At 49.0% G+C, this 21,335-nt stretch overlaps 1 protein-coding gene across 2 annotated transcripts; it reads left to right on the top strand.

Annotated features, from left to right (window-relative positions):
• The first annotated feature begins 736 nt into the window (after positions 1 to 736).
• SLC12A9 (solute carrier family 12 member 9) lies at positions 737 to 20,377 on the top strand. 2 transcript variants are annotated; one of them, XM_066593926.1, is made up of 14 exons: positions 737 to 825; positions 2,315 to 2,521; positions 4,600 to 4,734; positions 5,041 to 5,172; positions 5,454 to 5,747; positions 8,831 to 8,938; positions 9,490 to 9,601; positions 10,303 to 10,460; positions 10,550 to 10,632; positions 11,257 to 11,381; positions 11,470 to 11,662; positions 15,522 to 15,696; positions 15,792 to 15,938; positions 16,091 to 20,377. In XM_066593926.1, the coding sequence occupies exons 2-14, from the start codon at positions 2,317 to 2,319 to the stop codon at positions 16,924 to 16,926; spliced, it is 2,703 nt and encodes a 900-aa protein (XP_066450023.1). In that variant the 5' UTR covers positions 737 to 825; positions 2,315 to 2,316; the 3' UTR covers positions 16,927 to 20,377. The 2 variants fall into 2 exon arrangements, with proteins under 2 accessions (XP_066450023.1, XP_066450024.1); XM_066593927.1 differs by lacking the exon at positions 2,315 to 2,521 and having other exon boundaries at positions 739 to 825.
• Positions 20,378 to 21,335: the final 958 nt, after the last annotated feature.

The following is a 21,335-nucleotide window of genomic DNA, read 5'->3' as shown; positions in this document are numbered from 1 at the left end:
ATATGCTGTAGATATCTAGTATCACTGTGTGTAGGTTGTATATATGCTGTAGATATCTAGTATCACTGTGTGTAGGGTGTATATACTGTAGATATCTAGTATTACTGTGTGTAGGGTGTATATACTGTAGATATCTAGTATTACTGTGTGTAGGGTATACATATACTGTAGATATCTAGTATCCCTATGTGTAGGGTATATATATATGCTGTAGATATCTAGTATCACTGTGTGTAGGTTGTATATATGCTGTAGATATCTAGTATCACTGTGTGTAGGGTATATTTATGCTGTAGATATCTAGTATCACTGTGTGTAGGTTGTATATATGCTGTAGATATCTAGTATCACTGTGTCTAGGGTATATATATGCTGTAGATATCTAGTATCACTATGTGTAGGGTGTATATATGCTGTAGATATCTAGTATCACTATGTGTAGGGTGTATATATGCTGTAGATATCTAGTATCACTGTGTCTAGGGTATACATATGCTGTAGATATCTAGTATCACTGTGTGTAGGTTGTATATATGCTGTAGATATCTAGTATCACTGTGTGTAGGGTATACATATGCTGTAGATATCTAGTATCCCTGCGTGCTGCTGGGTTGCATACATTGTATCGATGTCTGTGGGTTTGTATTGATTCATTGTGTCTGGCTGTGCAGAGGATGCGCTCTCTGTATACTCCCCCTGCTATAAGAAGGAGGGAGCGGTCACATGACATGTCAGCTGATGAGGAAGAGCTGTATACTGGGTGTTATGTAGCTACATTGTGTGATACGGAGGAGAGTATACAGGATATATGTGACGTGGATACAGGTATTGTACACTGCTGGGTATATGTGATACATGAGAGATGTACCGTGATGGGAACATGTGACACATGGGAGATGTACCGTGATGGGGGTGAATGGGAGATGTACCGTGATGGGAACATGTGACACATGGGAGATGTACCGTGATGGGGGCGCATGGGACATGTACCGTGACGGAAACGCGTGACATATGGGAGATGTATCGTCACGGTTTACGCATGGGAGATGTATCGTCACGGTTAACGCATGGGAGATGTACCGTCACGGTTTACGCATGGGAGATGTACCGTCACGGTTTACGCATGGGAGATGTACCGTCACGGTTTACGCATGGGAGATGTACCGTCACGGTTTACGCATGGGAGATGTACCGTCACGGTTTACGCATGGGAGATGTACCGTCACGGTTTACGCATGGGAGATGTACCGTCACGGTTTACGCATGGGAGATGTACCGTCACGGTTTACGCATGGGAGATGTACCGTCACGGGGGCGCATGGGAGATGTACCGTCACGGTTTACGCATGGGAGATGTACCGTCACGGTTTACGCATGGGAGATGTACCGTCACGGGGGCGCATGGGAGATGTACCGTCACGGTTTACGCATGGGAGATGTACCGTCACGGTTTACGCATGGGAGATGTACCGTCACGGTTTACGCATGGGAGATGTACCGTCACGGTTTACGCATGGGAGATGTACCGTCACGGTTTACGCATGGGAGATGTACCGTCACGGTTTACGCATGGGAGATGTACCGTCACGGTTTACGCATGGGAGATGTACCGTCACGGTTTACGCATGGGAGATGTACCGTCACGGGGGCGCATGGGAGATGTACCGTCACGGGGGCGCATGGGAGATGTACCGTCACGGTTTACGCATGGGAGATGTACCGTCACGGTTTACGCATGGGAGATGTACCGTCACGGGGGCGCATGGGAGATGTACCGTCACGGTTTACGCATGGGAGATGTACCGTCACGGTTTACGCATGGGAGATGTACCGTCACGGTTTACGCATGGGAGATGTACCGTCACGGTTTACGCATGGGAGATGTACCGTCACGGTTTACGCATGGGAGATGTACCGTCACGGTTTACGCATGGGAGATGTACCGTCACGGTTTACGCATGGGAGATGTACCGTCACGGTTTACGCATGGGAGATGTACCGTCACGGGGGCGCATGGGAGATGTACCGTCACGGTTTACGCATGGGAGATGTACCGTCACGGTTTACGCATGGGAGATGTACCGTCACGGTTTACGCATGGGAGATGTACCGTCACGGGGGCGCATGTGACGCATGTCAGATATATCATGCCGTCACCATGTGAGACATGGGAGATGTGCCAGGACTATGTGACACATGGGAGATGTACCGTGCCACTACCATGTGACACATGGGAGATGTGCCGTGACGGGGGCACATGGGAGGGGTACGGTCCTACCTTCACTAATAGTATACACTCTTTGTCTCCCCCTAGTGATGACCTCAGAAAATTCTCCACTCCTCCACTACCGTCTCTTTAGCGTAACCGATGGGGCCCTGGGATCCCCAAACTCCACCCTCTGCGATGTGGAGCCAACCACAGTGGGCACTGGCCCTGCACCCCGCAAGCTCTCCACGTTCTTCGGAGTTGTTGTCCCGACGGTCCTCTCTATGTTCAGTATTGTGGTCTTCATGAGGATCGGTGAGTGGGTGGGGCCTCCGGTCAGCATATGGTTAATACAATCTTGCCGTGGTAACTTGCAGTGTAAATGGCATATTATGCCCTGTGACTTCCATATCTTCCTCTAGGGAAGGCCTGTCTGCATTGTCTAGACCTCGGTGGCTGCACACAATGGCCGCCTTTGTCCTCCTTCACACGTCTATCCAGTTCTTTAGGGATGTCACCAGGCTGATCGCTGCATCAAAACCATTTTACTGCTATTGAAATCTTCTGCTTCATGTGGTGGTCTCTGGACAGGCATATCCGACGGATCAATGGTCCCAGGACAGGCACACGGGTATATCTGATGGTCCCAGGACAGACGCATGGGTATATCCGATGGACCAAAGGTCCCAGGACAGACGCATGGGTATATCCGATGGACCAAAGGTCCCAGGACAGGCGCATGGGTATATCCAAAGGATCAAAAGTCCCAGGACAGGCGCACGGGCATATCTGGCAGACCAAAAGTCCCAGGACAGGCGCACGGGTATATCCGACGGACCAAAGGTCCCAGGACCGGCGCATGGGTATATCCAACGAACCAAAAGTCCCAGGACAGGCGCACGGCATATCTGATGGTCCCAGGACAGGCGCACGGGTATATCCGACGGACCAAAGGTCCCAGAACAGGCGCATGGGTATATCCGACGAACCAAAAGTCCCAGAACAGACGCACGGGCATATATGATGGTCCCAGGACAGGCGCACGGGCATATCCGAAGGACTGATGGTCTCAGGACAGGCGCACGGGCATATCCGAAGGACTGATGGTCCCAGGACAGGCGCACGGGCATATCCGAAGGACTGATGGTCCCAGGACAGGCGCACGGGCATATCCGAAGGACTGATGGTCCCAGGACAGGCGCACGGGCATATCCGACGAACTGATGGTCCCAGGACAGGCGCACGGGCATATCCGACGAACTGATGGTCCCAGGACAGGCGCACGGGCATATCCGACGGACTGATGGTCCCAGGACAGGCGCACGGGCATATCCGACGGACTGATGGTCCCAGGACAGGCGCACGGGCATATCCGAAGGACTGATGGTCCCAGGACAGGCGCACGGGCATATCCGACGGACTGCTGGTCCCAGGACAGGCGCACGGGCATATCCGACGGACTGCTGGTCCCAGGACAGGCGCACGGGCATATCCGACGGACTGCTGGTCCCAGGACAGGCGCACGGGCATATCCGACGGACTGCTGGTCCCAGGACAGGCGCACGGGCATATCCGACGGACTGCTGGTCCCAGGACAGGCGCACGGGAATATCCGACGGACTGATGGTCCCAGGACAGGCGCACGGGAATATCCGACGGACTGATGGTCCCAGGACAGGCGCACGGGAATATCCGACGGACTGATGGTCCCAGGACAGGCGCACGGGCATATCCGACGGACTGATGGTCCCAGGACAGGCGCACGGGCATATCCGACGGACTGATGGTCCCAGGACAGGCGCACGGGAATATCCGACGGACTGATGGTCCCAGGACAGGCGCACGGGAATATCCGACGGACTGATGGTCCCAGGACAGGCGCACGGGAATATCCGACGGACTGATGGTCCCAGGACAGGCGCACGGGAATATCCGACGGACTGATGGTCCCAGGACAGGCGCACGGGCATATTTGATTGACTGTTGTGCACAGGCGTACAGTCATAGGGCTTGTTCACAATCCTCAGGGAACGTTGCCTATGTATTTTGATGTGTTCGTTCAGATGTCCTCTTCTCCCCGCCATGTTTGATGGTGTGTAGACCTACATGTCCTGCTTTGGTGCGCATCACGTACTGCCGTAGGCCATTGAAGTACATAGGAAGGCTCAGTATGCACTGATTGCGCAGGAAATGGTCTCTTCTGTGTATTTTTTTGTGTGCACAAATATGCAGTGTTTTTGACCGTACAAAAACCAGCAAGATCGGATGGAATCGGCACACAATTACGATTTTCAGCCATGATTTTTAAACCCTGCATGACTGAATATGGCGGCCAACAGACTGCCGTGTCTGTTCCTTCCGCGGTCTCATCCTGTCGTCTCTCTGTCGCGCAGGGTTCGTGGTGGGCCACGCTGGACTCCTGCAGTCCCTTCTCATGCTGTTAGTAGCATACGCCATCATCTGGTTGACGGTACTCAGTGTATCTGCCATATCTACCAACGGTGCCGTCCAAGGAGGTGGAGCTTACTGTATCCTTATATGCTGCAGTGTGATGTCTAGTATATATAATATATACACCATGTGGGGTCAGTATGTTGGTACCCCACCTATGGCTACAGAGGAAAGTGGCCAAATTCTGATGCTGCCGTAATCCTTTGGATTGTTCTTATTTGGGATGTAAGTAGCTGCAGACAGACATTGAGCTCTATGATTACCGAATAGAGAGTCAACCCTTCCCAACAGTCCATGGGGTGTAAGCTTATCCGGACCTTGCTGTATCCAGTGAGAAGAAGCGGATGGTAAGTGAGTCTGTTCTTTTCCTTGACTTCAGCCAGTTATGATCTCGAGGACTCTTGGCCCGGAGTTCGGTGGGAGCATCGGCCTCATGTTCTACTTGGCCAATGTTTGCGCTTGTGGAGTTTACGTCCTCGGTCTGGTGGAGGCGGTGCTGGATATTTTTGGAAAAGGTCAGTTCTGTCCTCCATTCCGTCTTCTACCCCAGTGTTTCCCATCTCCAGTCCTCGGTGACCCCCACAGGTCATGTTTTCAGGATCTCTCAGGTGATGTCATTGTTGTTGGTCCTCAGACATCACCACTGGTGGTCTTACTATGGGATATCCTGAAAACATGACCTGTTGGGGGGGGGCCCCGAGGACTGGAGGTGGGAAACGCCGATCTACCCCATTGTTTTTCCTCATGATGTTCTTGTCAGCCGCCCGGTAACCCATCGTCTCTCCTTCTCCTCCAGACACGTCTGACCCCACCAACCCTCTCCGCTCGCTACCCCAGGGTTATGGCTACAGCTTCCTCTACGCTAGCATGGTGCTCCTGCTCTGTCTGTCAGTCTGTCTGGTTGGGGCTTCCATCTACTCCCAAGCGGCTTTCTTCATCTTCATTCTTGTCAATTTAGTGCTTTTGTCCATTGTGCTCAGTTTCTTAGCGGTTGGTCCGCGCCAAATCACTATTCGCCATGGAGGTAATGTGACTCTGATCGGAGAGTACACCGGGATCAACAGCAGCACTCTGCATAACAACCTACGAGGTAAGCAGAGTGTTTATAGCCACCGCTGTCATTAATCAGCTGGTCGTACATATTTATGGGGGGAGACGGAGATATACACCGCATGGCCACTTTATTAGACTCTGACCCTCTCGCGATTGGGACTTCCTGTAGGTAATTCTCCCCGTGAGCCCGGAGTACGACATTAAATTATATGACAAGTTTTCCATGGAAAATCCAGTGATCGGAGCGACTTCCAACGAGGCCGGTCATCAGGGCTAGACTTGCCGGGGTCTCACCGCCAACCACAGGGGGCAGGGTTTCTCATGTAACGGTTGGAGAGTATGCCGAGAATGACGCGATCGAGGAAAACGCCCAGCGAGAGGGGATCCTGCTGACGGAAACAACTCCTCACTGAAAGGGGTCGGAGGAGGATGTCAGGAATCGTTCTGACCAACAGGCTGCACAGTCAGCTGAATACAACGCTGGAGCTCCAACTAACGTGTCCGAACGCACAACTCGCCGTTCCTCCGCACGGATGGTATAACAGCGGACGACCAGTTCCAGCGCCATTGTGTCTAAGAGAAACAGAAAGACTCCAGCGGGCAAAAGAGCGCAAAACTTGTATCACTGAGCAGCGGGAAAACATCTCCTGGTCAGATGGAGACAGATCTCTGTTGGTGATGGGAGGGCAGAATTTGGCGCAAGCAGCATGAATCACTGACCCCTTCCTGTCAGCCGGTCAGAACATGTCAGCACCGCCATCTAATCTGCAGCAACTACAAGAAGCTTCCTGTCCGCAGGGGCCGAAATTCCTGCAGAACGATTTCATCACCTGGTGGAATCTACAACAGAGTGAACTGCTGCGGGTCTGAAGGCCAAAGGAGTCCAAAGCTGGTAGATTGGGGGGGGGGGGGTATCATAATGAAGGGGTCATTGACTGTATATTGTGGGAGCTCAGCCTCCCGCTCCCCAGCCTTTCTATGTAAAGTATGGAGCACTAATTTGTATCTGATATCTGATACCTTATCTGCTGTGAGCCTCCAGGTAGAACCATCCCTCATCTGATATTGAATGTTGTAGGACTTCTCTGTCTGATATTTACTGCATGTGTTTCTCTTGGTGGGAGACCATAGCTGTTAGACTGCTGGGAGTCAGGGAGGTGATAACCCTAACCTCCACCTCCGGCCTGGCTCCAACAGTAGGTCCCATGTGTGGACGGTCTGTGCCCGTCATATCCTTGGAGGAGGCTGGCTGTTTGGCTCATCTTGGTAGTGAAGCCACCCCATTCTGTGTCTCGGCATCGACTATGATCGACAAGGGGGCTGGCGTAGATTTACATGAGCCCTCAAGCATGAGGGGACAGACCCTGAGGCAATCCAAACCACATGAGCCCGTGTCGGAATGAGGTTACAACACTGCAGGACTGGATAAGGCTTTGGCCCCCCTGGACAACTCTTTTTAAAAGAATTCCCTATAACTCTCAGATGTGTTTTGAAATGGCTGGGATTGTTATAAAGTAACAAATGAATCATTATCACCTGCTGGTTCGCCAACGACTCCTGCGCCTACGCTCCCTACAACGGTGAAGTCCTCGTTTCTCCACGCTACCGCTGAGGCCATCGATTGGCTGGAGCTGTGGAAACTTACATCTTTTTTAACCATGGAAAAAAATTTTTTTCTGACACCCAAAAAAGTTTGAAAAAAACCCCCAAAAACTGGCATCGTTACAAAAGTAAGATGCAAAGTGTTAGTCTGGAGACGCCATAGTCGGTGTGGGAGTTGGGAGAGAAAAGAGGAGATTCCTGAGGGGTCCATCACTTGCCCTGAAGGGGCCTATAATGTAACCTAATACTGCTTCCCGATGGTCCTGGTGTACCCCAAACATGCAGTCGGTCCGGAAAGTCCTCACACCCTCTAATTTTTTTTTACGTTGTGGCCTTGTGTCCCCCTCATTCTGCACTCAGTACCCCATGATGACGAAGTGACAACAGGACCCGAGAAATTGTTGTACATGCTTTAAAAATGGACCTCCGCCCCTGTAGTGACATAAGTAGTCACACCCCTGTACTCAGTACTTGGTTGGATCTGCTTTGGCAGTGATTCCAGCCTCCAGTCTTCTTGGGGATGATGCCACAAGGTTTGCACCCCTGGATTTGGGGACTTTCTGCCCTCCGTCAGATTGGCTGGGGGCCGTCTGTGGACAGCCATTGTCAGGTCTCCCCAGAGATGTCTCATTGGGTTCAGGGCTCTGGGCAAACCACTCAAGACCATTAACAGAGTTGTCCCCACTCCTGGGTGGTCTTGGCTGGGGTCATTGTCTGGTTGGAAGGTGACCCTCCTGCCCGCTCTGAGGTCCCTTGTGCTCTGAATTAGGGTGTCATTATCTCTGTACTTTTACTCCATTCAGTTAACCATCCATCATCACCCCCCCCCCCCCCCTTCGCCACATGGTGCCCTACCACCAGGCTTCACTGTAGAGATGGTATTGGGCAGATGATGAGCAGCGCCTGGTTTCCATCCACCCTGTCCGGCCTTCCCTCCCCCAGCATGATGCCCCACCACCAGACTTCACTGTAGAGATGGTATTGGACAGGTGATGAGCTGCGCCTTGTTTCCTCCAGACAGGATGCTTAGAGGCCAAAAAGCTCCATCTTGGTGTCATCAGAGCAGAGAACTTTTTTTCTGGGTCCTTTAGGGTCTTTTTGGTAACTCCAGGGGTCTTCCATGAGTCTTACTGAGGACGCTTCTATTTGGCCCCTCCACCATAAAGCCCAGATTGGTGGAGGCTGCAGGGATGGTTGGCCTTCTGGAAGTTTCTCCCATCTGCACACAGGATCTTTGGAGCTCAGCCAGAGTGACCGATGGGTTCTTGGTCACCTCTCTTACCGCTTAGTTTGGGGGGTGGGGGTACAGGACCTAGATAGTCTTGTGACAATCCTTACTGACTCCATTAGACTTTCCAAAAACACTGATGGAAATTGTGTTCTGTCAGTTGAGAACAGAACTGTATATTTGTCCTCCTAGTGACGGTTTGGGTAGTTGAGATGCTCAACTGCTGTTTTTTCAATGTCCAGCTTCATTGCTTGACTGGTTGTACCTTGCTCTCCTATGTCTCCTGGTAGCGGACTACTCCCTGGATTACACAACCGGAAACCTCATGAATTTCGCCACCGTGTTTGCCGTCATGTTTAATGGATGCACCGGGATCATGGCTGGATGTAACATGTCTGGTAAGACCCATCTGCACCTTGTTATTGTTTTAGTCACCGGTTTCATAAAGTTAGGACCATGAATTGTCATGTAGGAAGGGGCGAAGTCGGATTGCTCAAAGATCAGATTCTGGGAGTGATCTGAAACGATCTGCTTTAGTCGATTTCCCCTTTTGATTACTGTAGTTGGCGGTGGCTTTTGCCATCTATGGTCTTGTTGGATTGGTTTGGTCAGTTCCCAGTGCAGGGCTTTAATGGCTCTCATTCCACACTTGTACCACTTTGTAGTGTCTTGAGAACATGTCCCATGATTCATTGGTGTCTTTCTAAGACTCCCAGTACAGTGATCTCCACTGGGTTAAGAAGAAAAGCTTTGTTATTTTCATGTCAAGGAGACAAAGAGTACATGAAGTTCAAGAGTGTGTAGCCTCCAGTTTTGGTCCTGAGTTAGACCATTGGGGTTGGGGGGATTAATACAACATTGGTGATCCTTGTCATGGGGACTAAGCAACTTCCTGAGAAGCAGCCATGTCCTCCATGTCCCCAAGTGACTTCTTGTTTTACTTTTACAGGGGAGCTGAAGCAGCCAAGCCGTGCCATCCCTCTTGGTACCATCATAGCCGTAGTCATCACGTTCTTCGTCTATCTCATACTCTTCATCTTTACAGCCTTGACCTGCGACAGGTCCGTAATTCCTGCCATACTTCATTGCTAGGCGTGTCTCAAGCTTTTATGCTGCCTAACGCAAAGTGTAAAATGCCCCCCCCCCCCTCCTCCCTCCCCACAAAAAAACATGAATTTTGCAGTCATTGAAAGCACCAATACACAAGATACCCAACACATATTTGAACCATTGAGACTGAAGGGGGCTGGACAGAGGTTACAGACTGATGATAGCAGCATCGGCCTGAGCAGAGCTACAGACCCAGTGAGTTGGGTTGATGCCCGCCTAGCTTGGAGGTGGCCATTTATTTTTATCAATCATTATTATGGCTGGTAAAAATAAATGCCAGCTGGGCCGGAGACCTACCAGCTGGGTAACAACCCACCGCCACTCCTCTGAGGTCCTGCAGCTTTCCTCCTGGTGCAGCAGGCTATGGTTGCCTCACCGTAGGGGTCCCCGTCCATTGCTGAGGATGGTAAACCACATATTTACCGTATTTCCATACCTGCATAGAAATGAGAGGGTGATGCATGGTTGTATGGATGGACCGCTGTCCCCAATTTATACACCCACCCCCCACCCGCAAAGAGAGTGTTAGTCATTGGACCTGTTCTTCATGTGCTATAGGATGTAAGGTTGCAATGCGAGATGGTGGTTTCACTAGCTGACATTGTTCTGGAGGTCCACCCTTGACATTGCTGATCTTTCTCCTTCTTGTCAGGATATTACTGAAAGAAGATTATGGTTTCTTCCGGCCAATCAATTTCTGGCCTCCATTTGTCCTGATTGGCGTCTATGCCACCTCCCTGTCTGCCTCCATGAGCACTCTTATTGGAGCATCTCGCATCTTGCATGCTTTGGCCAAGGATGACCTATTTGGTGAGACATCTTAGTGTTAGTAGTTAAGTATTGGATCTTCGTCCGTCAACGCATTGCATCCGGTCCATCTAACATTGTGTCTTTCACAGGAATTCTCCTTGCACCTGCAAAACTTGTGTCAAAGGGAGGCAACCCATGGGGAGCAGTGGTGTATACTTGGGCCCTGGTGCAGGTTAGATATGTTGTTTATATGCTTTCTGTATAGTGATTGTGATGGCCAATCTGTGTCCATGTCTCCATGAAGTTGTCCAAAAAGTCGACCATAAAATCAGACTAATGATTATCATAGCAACCTTCCAGGCCCAAGAAAAAATTGGCCTTGGGTCTGAAGGGCGAGGAGTGATATTATCTGATGCTATCCTATATCTGGATCAGCCATTTGCCTCTTCATCCATTCAAGATGGCTGTGCTGTTTTTTAGACTACCCAATGCACACTGAGCACTCGTGGTGGGTCAGAAGTCTAAGACGTCCCATCCTGCTTGTAGGAACAGTGCTGGCCAATTGGGAACCAGCATGCATTGTCTGACTACTGATGCACAATGTGCATCGAGTAGTGACAGGAACACTTTGGCCATGTTTGAAGAATGACAAACAGCCCCAGGAAAAGGCAGATTGCTGGTGGAATTGGAAAAAAGGTCTTCACCAGGTAATATAACTCCCCTCCAGTCCCTGTACATATCTTATCGCAGCACCAGAGGGTTGCTTCAAAGTATAAGTATAGAAACTACTGACCAATAACAATTTTTGATGTGTGACTATGACATTTAATGATCGTAGTGTTTTTTTTCTTCTTAGCTGGTCTTGCTAGCCGGTAAGTTGAACACCATTGCTGGAATAGTGACCGTTTTCTACCTCATGGCATATGCGGCAATAGACCTTGCTTGTTTGGCCCTTGAATGGGCATCTGCTCCAAACTTCCGGTGAGTGTGCACAGACCGCTACTCTTTACCAAGCCTTGTTATTTTCATATTTCACTTTGTGTTGTTGATTTCCTGTTGTTCTCCCAAGGCCCACGTTCCGCCTCTTCTCCTGGCATACCTGCCTCCTGGGCATCTTCAGTTGCCTGGTGATGATGTTTCTCATTAATCCAGCCTATGCCTCTGGCAGCATTGTCCTACTTCTCCTCCTACTAGGTTTTATCCACTTCAGGAGTGGAAGCAGCAGCTGGGGATACATCAGCCAGGCACTTATTTTCCATCAGGTGAGCACTGGCAAAGAGTGACACAGGTCGTAGTGTGGATGTAGAAACATGTGAGGTGTAAGGAGGTCCACCATGAATAATAATGATGAGATAAATCTTTGAGACACGAAGGTTCCACCATGAAGACTAATGATGAGGTAGATCAGTGAGACATGAGGAGGTCCACCATGAATAATCAAGATAAGGTAGATCAGTGAGACGCGAAGGTTCCACCATGAAGAATAATGATAAGGGAGATTGAGACATAAGGTGGTTCCACCATGAAGAATGATAGCAATGTTATAGATTAATGAGATACAATGAGGTTCCACCATAAACAATAATGATGAGGTAGATCAGTGAGACAAGAGGAGGTCCACCATAAAGAATGATAGCAATGTTATAGATTGAGATAAAACGAGATTCCACCATGAAGACTAATGATCAGGTAGATCAGTAAAACATGAGGAGGTCCACCATGAAGAATGATAGCCATGTTCTAGATTAATGAGCTACAATGAGGTTCCACCATGAAGACTAATGATGAGGTAGATCAGTGAGACGTGAGGAGGTCCACCATGAAGAATGATAGCAATGTTATAGATTAATGAGATACAAAAAGGTTCCACCATGAAGAATAATGATGAGGTAGATCAGTGAGACGTGAGGAGGTCCACCATGAAGAATGATAGCAATGTTATAGATTAATGAGATACAAAAAGGTTCCACCATGAAGAATAATGATGAGGTAGATCAGTGAGACACTAAGGTTTCACCATGAATAATGATGATGAGGTAGATCAGTGAAATATGAGGATAATCCACCATGAAGAAGAATGATGAGATACATCAGTGAGAAACAAAGGTTCCACCATGAATAATAATGATGAGGTAGATCAGTGAGACATGAGGAGGTCCACCATGAAGCAGGGGCGTACCTAAAGGCTCAGGGGCTTGGGTGCAAAAGTTCAGCTTGGGGGGGCCCCCCAGGCCCTTTTTTTTTTTTTTTTTTTTCCCCTCGCCCCGTATCTATGCCTGAGGGCCAATGTCCACGTGCGGATTTTATTTATAAAATCCGCACGTGGCCCCCGCACGGGAGATCCATGCATCTTGCTGCCCATAGGGATGCATTGGCATCGGTAGGGCAGCTCAAAGCATGCAGATGGGATTCCTTCCCAGAGTGCGGGTCACGCGCACAGGACTAAATCGCAGCATGCTCCATTTTCCTGTGGATCTGCCACACGGATGGCTCCCGCGGCTTCTATTGAAGCCTATGGAAGCCGTTCGTATCCGTGGCACAGCTGCAGCTGTTTTTGTGCTGTGCAGCGGATATGCGGGAGAACAGGAGAGTCTTTTAAATATTGGTGCGCATGCACGCAGCACGCTGCCGGCATGGCGAGCCCGTCCCCCGACCCGAAGAAAGAAGATCCGGCCAGCACAGAGGGGAGCCTCACAGCATCCGGAGAGGTGAGTATAATGTATTTTCCCTCTCCATGTCCGCGGGCATGTACGGATTTTTCTACGGGATTCAGCAGTGAAATCTGAGCGTGCAAGTGGGTATGAGGTGATAGATAGATATGAGACTAGGCAAGATAGATAGATAGATACCCTGGTGCCCAGACTACTTCTCTGGTGAGGAGTGCAGCTGTACACAGTGTCAGCAGGAGGGAAGCAGCAGGGAGATGACATCATCCCTGCTCTACTTGCTGACTTGCTGTGCTGTGCCCGTGTGCGGTGAGTCTACTTCTGTGTCCTCCCCCCTCCCTTCTCCTACTCTCCTCTCTGGCTTGTGCTGTCGGCCGAACCGCACTAACTTAGCAAGCGGCCGCCGACAGTGTAAAGTGAAAGTGACCTGTATATGCTGGAGGGCGGCCTCTGGGCCCCATCAAGCTCAGGGGCCGGGAAGCCTATGCCAAGAAGAATGATAGCAATGTTATAGGTTATTGAGATACAATGAGGTTCCACCATGAAGAATAAGGATGAGGTAGATCATTGAGACGCGAAGGTTCCACTATGAAGACTACTGATGAGGTAGATCAGTGAGACGTGAGGAGGTCCACCATGAAGAATGATAGCCATGTTATAGATTAATGAGATACAATGAGGTTCCACCATGAAGAATACTGATGAGGTAGATCAGTGAGACATGAGGAAGTCCACCATGAAGAAGAATAATGATGAGGTAGATCAGTGGGTCACAAAGTTTCCAACATGAATAATAATGATGAGGTAGATCAGTGAGATGTGAGGAGGTCCACGATGAAAAATGATAGCAATGTTATAGATTATTAAGATACAATGAGGTGAGGTTCCACCATGAAGAATAATGTTGAGGTAGATCAGTGAGATATGAGGATGATCCACCATGAAGAATAAGGATGAGGTAAATCAGTGAGACACAAAGGTTCCACCATGAATAATAATGATGAGTTAGATCAGTGAGGCGTGAGGAGGTCCACCATGTCCACCGCAATGTTTTAGGTTAATGATACAATGAGGTTTCACCATAAGAATAATGATGAGGTAGATCAGTGAGGTGTGAGGAGGACCACTATGAAGAATGATAGCAATGTTATAGGTTATTGAGATACAATGAGGTTCCACCATGAAGTATAGTGATGAGGTAGATCAGTGAGACACAAAGGTTCCACTATGAAGAATAATGATGAGGTAGATCATTGAAACATAAAATGTTTCCACCATGAAGAAAGATTAAGTAATGTTATAGATTAATGAGATACAATGAGGTTCCACCATGAAGAATAAGGATGAGGTAGATCAGTGAAACGTGAGGAGGTCAACTATGAAGAATGATGGCAATGTTATAGGTTATTGAGATACAATGAGCTTCCAGCATGACGAATAAGGATAGGGTAGATCAGTGAGATGTGAGGAGGTCCACCATGAATAATAATGATGAGGTAGATCAGTGAGACATGAGGAGGTTCACTATGAATAATAAAGATGAGGTAGATCATTGAGACATAGGGCAGTTCCACCATGAAGAATGATAGCAATGTTATAGATTAATATGATAAAATGAGGTTCCACCATGAAGAATAAGGATGAGGTAGATCAGTGAGACGTGAGGAGGTTCCACCGTGAAGAATAATGATGAGACAGATCAGTGAGACATGAGGAGGTCCACTATGAATAATAAAGATGAGGTAGATCCGTGGGACACAAAGGTTCCACCATGAAGAATGATGATGGGGTAAATCATTGAGACATAAGGTGGTTCCACCATGAAGAATGATAGGAATGTCATAGATTAATGAGATACAATGAGATTCCACCATGAAGAATAAGGATGAGGTAGATCATTGAGACATAAGGCAGTTCTACCATGAAGAATGATAGCAGTGTTATAGATTAATGAGATACAATGAGATTCCACCATGAAGAATAAGGATGAGGTTGATCAGTGAGAAGTGAGGAGGTTCCACCATGAAAAATAATGATTAGGTAGATCAGTGAGACATGATGAAGTCCAGCATGAAGAATGATAGCAATGTTATAGATTAATGAGATACAATGAGGTTCCGCCATGAAGAATAAGGATGAGGTAGATCAGTGAGATGTAAGGAAGTCCACCGTGAAGACTAATGATGAGGTAGATCAGTGAGACACGAGGAGGTTCACCATGAAGAAAAATGATGAAGTAGATCAGTGATACATGAGGAGGTCCACCATGAAGAATGATAGCAATGTTATAGATTAATGAGATACAAAGAGATTCCACCATGAAGAATAACCTTGATGAGATAGAGGACACAAATAGAAGAATATTGGAGGAATGAGACTGGTGGAGGACATGTTCTGATTATTCGGTGATCATGGATATTCTCACACACTTGGCCTTGTTTGTCCTTCTGTCCAGGTCAGAAAATATCTACTGCTTTTGGATGTACGGAAGGAGCATGTGAAGTTCTGGAGGCCACAGATTCTTCTCATGGTGTCTAATCCGCGGACTTGCTGCCAACTCATCAAGTTCATCAATGACCTAAAGAAAGGTGGACTGTACATTATGGGTCACGTCGAAACTGGAGATCTAGGTGAGATAGTGTGGCATTCTTGTTATCTGGGGAACCACTGGTACGATGGGATCAGGTGCTCTTGATACATTGGGTTCCTGTTCTTCCTTCCTCAGATACCCTCCCGTCTGACCCAGTGCAGGCACATTACAGCTTCTGGCTCAGTCTGGTGGATAAATTAAACGTTAAAGCTTTTGTGGATTTGACCTTGAGTCCATCGGTACGACTTGGAACACAACAGCTTTTACGCATCACTGGGCTTGGTATGTACGATGTTACTCCTAAGAACACTTTGCATCATTGAAACCCAGTCCCTGCCTTCATACAATGGATCCATTAGTTTCCGGTACAGACCTCCCTTCCTCAGCCTTCTTTATACCTTATCGCCCTGACTAATGTATTTCTCTACTTCCAGGAGGGATGAAGCCGAACACCTTGGTTCTTGGGTTTTATGACAATGCCACTCCAGAAGACTACTTTCTGCAGGACTCTGCTTTTACCCCCGGTCTCTCTCCACACGATGACCCCTTTGGCGTAGATGCCACGTCCTTGCAGGCTCATTTTCCCCCCGTTCGTAGTCCGGAGACTCCTCACCATCTTGCGCCTAAGGAGTATGTAGCCATAATCTGTGATGCCTTAAAGATGCATAAGAACATTGTTTTGGCCCGGAGTTTTCCCTGTCTGGTGAGGCCGGGGACCTCCAGTAGTAATGCTGCCTTGTACATTGACGTATGGCCCCTGGACCTCCTCCGGCCTCAGGCTTCTGCCTATGTGGATGTCTGCAGTTTATTTTTGCTACAAATGGCTTGCATTCTGAACATGGCCGCCTCCTGGCGCCGGTACCAGTTGCGTGTCTTTCTCTGTGTGGAGTCCTCGGGCACTGGCAATGGGGACAGTAATGGCTTGTTGGCAGCAGAAGTCAAGTTTCAAGAGTTGCTTCTCAAGTTGCGCATCCGAGCTGCCATCCGGGTGGTGGACTGGGACCGAGTGGCGGTGCTGCGGGGCCAGGGCCTCCAACACCCAGGCCTCACGCGGGAGCCCATCTCTGTGGAGTATCTGAGGGCAGCCAACCAGGCGGTGCTGGAGGAAGGGGGCTTGGAGTCTGCGGTGCGGTTCCTCTACCTCCCCCGGCCTCCTGCTGACCCTACCCTCCACGAACGGTACTTGGAAGAGCTGGACCACCTGACGGAGGGGCTGGGCCCTACACTACTGATCCATGGCCTGACCCCCGTTACCTGCACTGAACTCTGATGGGCCAGTCATCGGCCAAACCCCCACGTCCACCTGATGGCACCTTCTAGAACCTTCCAGCGCAATAATGATCCACGTTTTGATGCCACAGGCCCCCCCCTATAGCTGGGTGTAAACCCTTCCCAGAATCCTCTGCTGAGTCCCACCAATCATCTGATGGATGTTACAACAGTGTGGCTGGAGATGAGCGGACCAAGGCTGCAATATAATGGACCTATAACTGCCTCCTTGCGGACAGTGAATTTGGCGCAATGTTAAGCCCGCCTCTCCTAGTAGGGCGCCGACTATTATCGGCCTTCTCCACTTTTTGCCTTTATTATCTGCATCTCGAATGTGTTATTTTATTTTGGCTTGAACAGAAACCTCTTGGTCTCTGAACACCGTATCACAGGCCCTGGGTGCCAGCATGCCTCCTACTGTAGTCACTGCCAGAGCTGCATTCACACTTTTACTGTCCTGACAAGTCTTGCACTCCAATTACACCCAAAGCTGCAGTCACTATCCTACTGCTCCTCCATGTATCTAAGATAATCCACTCCAATCACCTCTAGAGCTGCAGTCACTATCCTACTCTTCCTCCATCTATCTGTGGGAGAACCCCCTCCAATCACCTCTAGAGCTGCACTCGCAGTTCCACTCTTCTACCATCTTCCATTCTATCCACAGCTGGATTGCATTCATTACTTTTTGGTCATCACGCTCCATTCACAGCCAAAGCTGCATTCCCAATTCTACGGTTACAATCCGTTGACTGCTTTAATACTCCAGTCACATCCAGAGCTGCACCTTCTTATTCTCCAGGCTTACACTCCATTCACAGTTCTGCTGTTCTATCATATTTTGCAGCCTATTCACCCCCAAAGCTGTAAGAGAGAATGAGCGTGTCTCAGCGGCGCCCCCACGGAGCGCACTACATCTCCCACAATGCTTCACAGCAGCCGTGGGCATGCTGCGAGTTAGCAGCGGTCTGGTAGCCGTCCGCCAGGCCTCTAGTCTTCCACGTGGTGCCCGCTGGATCCTTGGTCCAGTTTCCGGAATCTTCTAGTCCTCGCACTCCAGGGACGGGCAGGATGGCAGACGGGTCCTGTGACACGAGATGGCGCTTCTGTTTTTGGGCTTCTATTTACGCACAGCGGGAACGTTTCTACTCCGTGTAAATATCGTCCATGTGCCCTCCCCCACTCCCCCCACCGCACCCCTCCCACACCCCTCCCCCACTCCGCACCCCTCCCCCACTCGTGGCCTCTTGTATCCGGCAGACGCATTTATTTTTGCTAATAACTAACTTTTAGAATGTGGGATTTTTTTTACAAGACTTTTGTTGGTTTCTTCAACTAGCGGGAAGAAGTGTCGTTCTGCCTCCGGTTGGCGCCGCAGCGGCACGGAGATGGTCCTCAGCAGGACAACGCTGGCGGGTTGATGCTCTTCCTGGGGAAAAAACCTGATGGGCACTTGAGGGCCGGTGACGTCATCAGGCCGTCCGCAGAGCCCCGCAGTGATGGGCTGCCAGCCCCGCTCCCACACATCTGCTGCAGAGACCTGGAGGGGCGCTATACACCACCACTGCTCATTATTGGGATTCTTTGTGTGCTCAACCTCCAGAGGCTGCAGCAAGCTGACAGCATTCTTCTTGTCTGAAGAGGCATTGTCTGAATCCCCTCCTCCAATCAGATCACCTCATTGGGTAAATCTCTGTATAACACAAAGTACTGCACATTTCTGGCTCTGCTTATCCTGTACTGCTCCTGAGTTACATCCTGTATTATACTGCAGAGCTGCACTCACTATTCTGCTGGTGGAGTCACTGTGTACCTACATTACTTATCCTGTACTGCTCCTGAGTTACATCCTGTATTATACCCCAGAGCTGCACTCACTATTCTGCTGGTGGAGTCACTGTGTACATACATTACTTATCCTGTACTGATCCTGAGTTACATCCTGTATTATACTCCAGAGCTGCACTCACTATTCTGCTGGTGGAGTCACTGTATACATACATTACTTATCCTGTACTGACCCTGAGTTACATCTTGTATTATACCCCAGAGCTGTACTCACTATTCTGCTGGTGGAGTCACTGTGTACATACATTACTTATCCTGTACTGCTCCTGAGTTACATCCCGTATTATACCCCAGAGCTGCACTCACTATTCTGCTACTGTAGTCACTGTGTACATACATTACTTATCCTGTACTGCTCTTGAGTTACATCCTGTATTATACTCCAGAGCTGCACTCACTATTCTGCTGCTAGTGGAGTCACTGTGTACATACATTACTTATCCTGTACTGATCCTGAGTTACATCCTGTATTATCCTCCAGAGCTGCACTCACTATTCTGCTGGTGGTGGAGTCACTGTGTACATACATTACTTATCCTGTACTGATCCTGAGTTACATCCTGTATTATACTCCAGAGCTGCACTCACTATTCTGCTGGTGGAGTCTCTGTGTACATATATGACTTATCCTGTACTGCTCCTGAGTTACATCTTGTATTATACTCCAGAGCTGCACTCACTATTCTGCTGGTGGAGTCACTGTGTACATACATTACTTATCCTGTACTGCTCCTGAGTTACATCCTGTATTATACTCCAGAGCTGCACTCACTATTCTGCTGGTGGAGTCACTGTGTACATACATTACTTATCCTGTACTGATGCTGAGTTACATCCTGTATTATACCCCAGAGCTGCACTCACTATTCTGCTGGTGGAGTCACTGTGTACATACATTACTTATCCTGTACTGCTCCTGAGTTCCATCCTGTATTATACCCCAGAGCTGCACTCACTATTCTGCTGGTGGAGTCACTGTGTACATACATAACTTATCCTGTACTGATCCTGAGTTACATCCTGTATTATACTCCAGAGCTGCACTCACAGTGCTGCTCATAACATGTCTTATAGTCCAGTCCCATCCATAACGGCCTTCACAAGGTTCTTGTCTTGCTCTCTAGTTATATTCACAGCTGTTGTCAAAATTCTGCTGCATTACATCTTCAGAGCTGCACTTCATCTAGCTGCGCTATTAGTGTCTGCTTTGGATTCTGGGTAGAGTTTGCTGTGAGCTGTGACCTGCTCTAATCACTACAGCCGTGCACTAACAGACCGCGCAGAGGACTGAAAGCTGAGCTAAATCCAGCAGAATTGTGAATGCAGCTCTGGATGTGCCCTTGGTGATGCTGTGCATCTAATGTTCTATAGAGAATTAACCCTTCCTTCATGGGCAGTGCAGCTCCACCTCTACTGCCTTAGACATGCAGCCAGTGTTAGTGGGCGGGGCTTTGTGGATGGTCCGTGCCTCCCTGCCTACGTTTGTGTGCCTCAGCGATACAGGTGGGCGGAGTTAACCCGGTTTATGACGGATATATATATATTTTTTTTCTTATTTAAACTTTTTTTTGTAACAATTTGACACTTAATTAAAAAATAACAAAATAAAACGAGTCGTTGTGATTTCTGCGCCGTGCGCCGCCGCCGCCATCCTGAATCACGAACAGCTTGATGGCTTCTCCTGACAAATGCGGCGCTGCCTTCCCTCCGCGTCGCGGCGGCACACGGATACATTGTTACAGGTTTTTACTCAGTAATGCTTAAAGAAAAAAAAATGACAATTTTATAAATAAAGCCCTTCCTGCCGCCGCGTTTCGCCCCTGAACTCTCCGCGGTTTTGCTCTGATGCTGCTTGTTGCTGCAGCGCGACCCGCAGCTCGTATTGGCGCCATTCTGGGGAAGATGGGACTTCTGGACAGATTTTTGTTCAATATTTAATTGTGATGGTCTGACCAAAAAAGTACAATTCTGCCATTTTGTGTATTTTTAGTTTTTCGGATGGCGCTCCTCATGCGGGATTATTAACGTAGCAGAAGGCGCGCTGTGCATGGGTGCAGCCGCGGCCGTTTGGGGGCCTAAATGTTTTCACGTCTGACAACTGTGAGAGTTTTGACTTTTTTTTTTTCATTTTTCCTTATTTTCCTCGGTCCTTGCGTTTATTTGATGGCGTATACAGTATGACGCAAGCTTATAACGTACTGCCCCCCCACAGGCTGCCAACAGTCATGGCCGCTCTGGGACCTTCAGAAGTCCCCCGGCGGCCATGATGCCCAAACTGCAGGATCCTATCAGGACATTTGAATAAAGATCAGGATATTTAAATGCTGCCGTCTAAACTGACAGCATTTAAAGAGTTAATGGCTGTTGTGGGGGTGCTGGCTGTCAGAGGCCACCCGTACCGGCTGTGTGTGGAGCAGGTTCGGATCCTGAGCCCGCTCCATATAAAGCTGATGCAGCCAACGGCTAGTTGCGCCCAAACTGCCCAGGGTATGTGGATTTAGGACATAGTCATATATATGTCATGAGGGGGTTAAACCCTTTACCCAATGCAGGGGAAGCTGC

The sequence above is a fragment of the Eleutherodactylus coqui genome, chromosome 2 (assembly GCF_035609145.1).
Source record: "Eleutherodactylus coqui strain aEleCoq1 chromosome 2, aEleCoq1.hap1, whole genome shotgun sequence".
In the NCBI taxonomy this organism is placed as follows: Eukaryota; Metazoa; Chordata; class Amphibia; order Anura; family Eleutherodactylidae; genus Eleutherodactylus; species Eleutherodactylus coqui.
This window is presented reverse-complemented; position numbering and strand designations above follow the sequence as displayed.

Excerpts from the sequence above, each read along its gene's own strand:
- SLC12A9 (XM_066593926.1), top strand. The coding sequence starts at position 2,317 with ATGACCTCAGAAAATTCTCCACTCCTCCACTACCGTCTCTTTAGCGTA. Across the intron at positions 4,735-5,040 it reads CCAAGGAGGTGGAGCTTACT|TTATGATCTCGAGGACTCTT; the intron begins GTATCCTTATAT and ends GACTTCAGCCAG. Across the intron at positions 8,939-9,489 it reads GGCTGGATGTAACATGTCTG|GGGAGCTGAAGCAGCCAAGC; the intron begins GTAAGACCCATC and ends TTACTTTTACAG.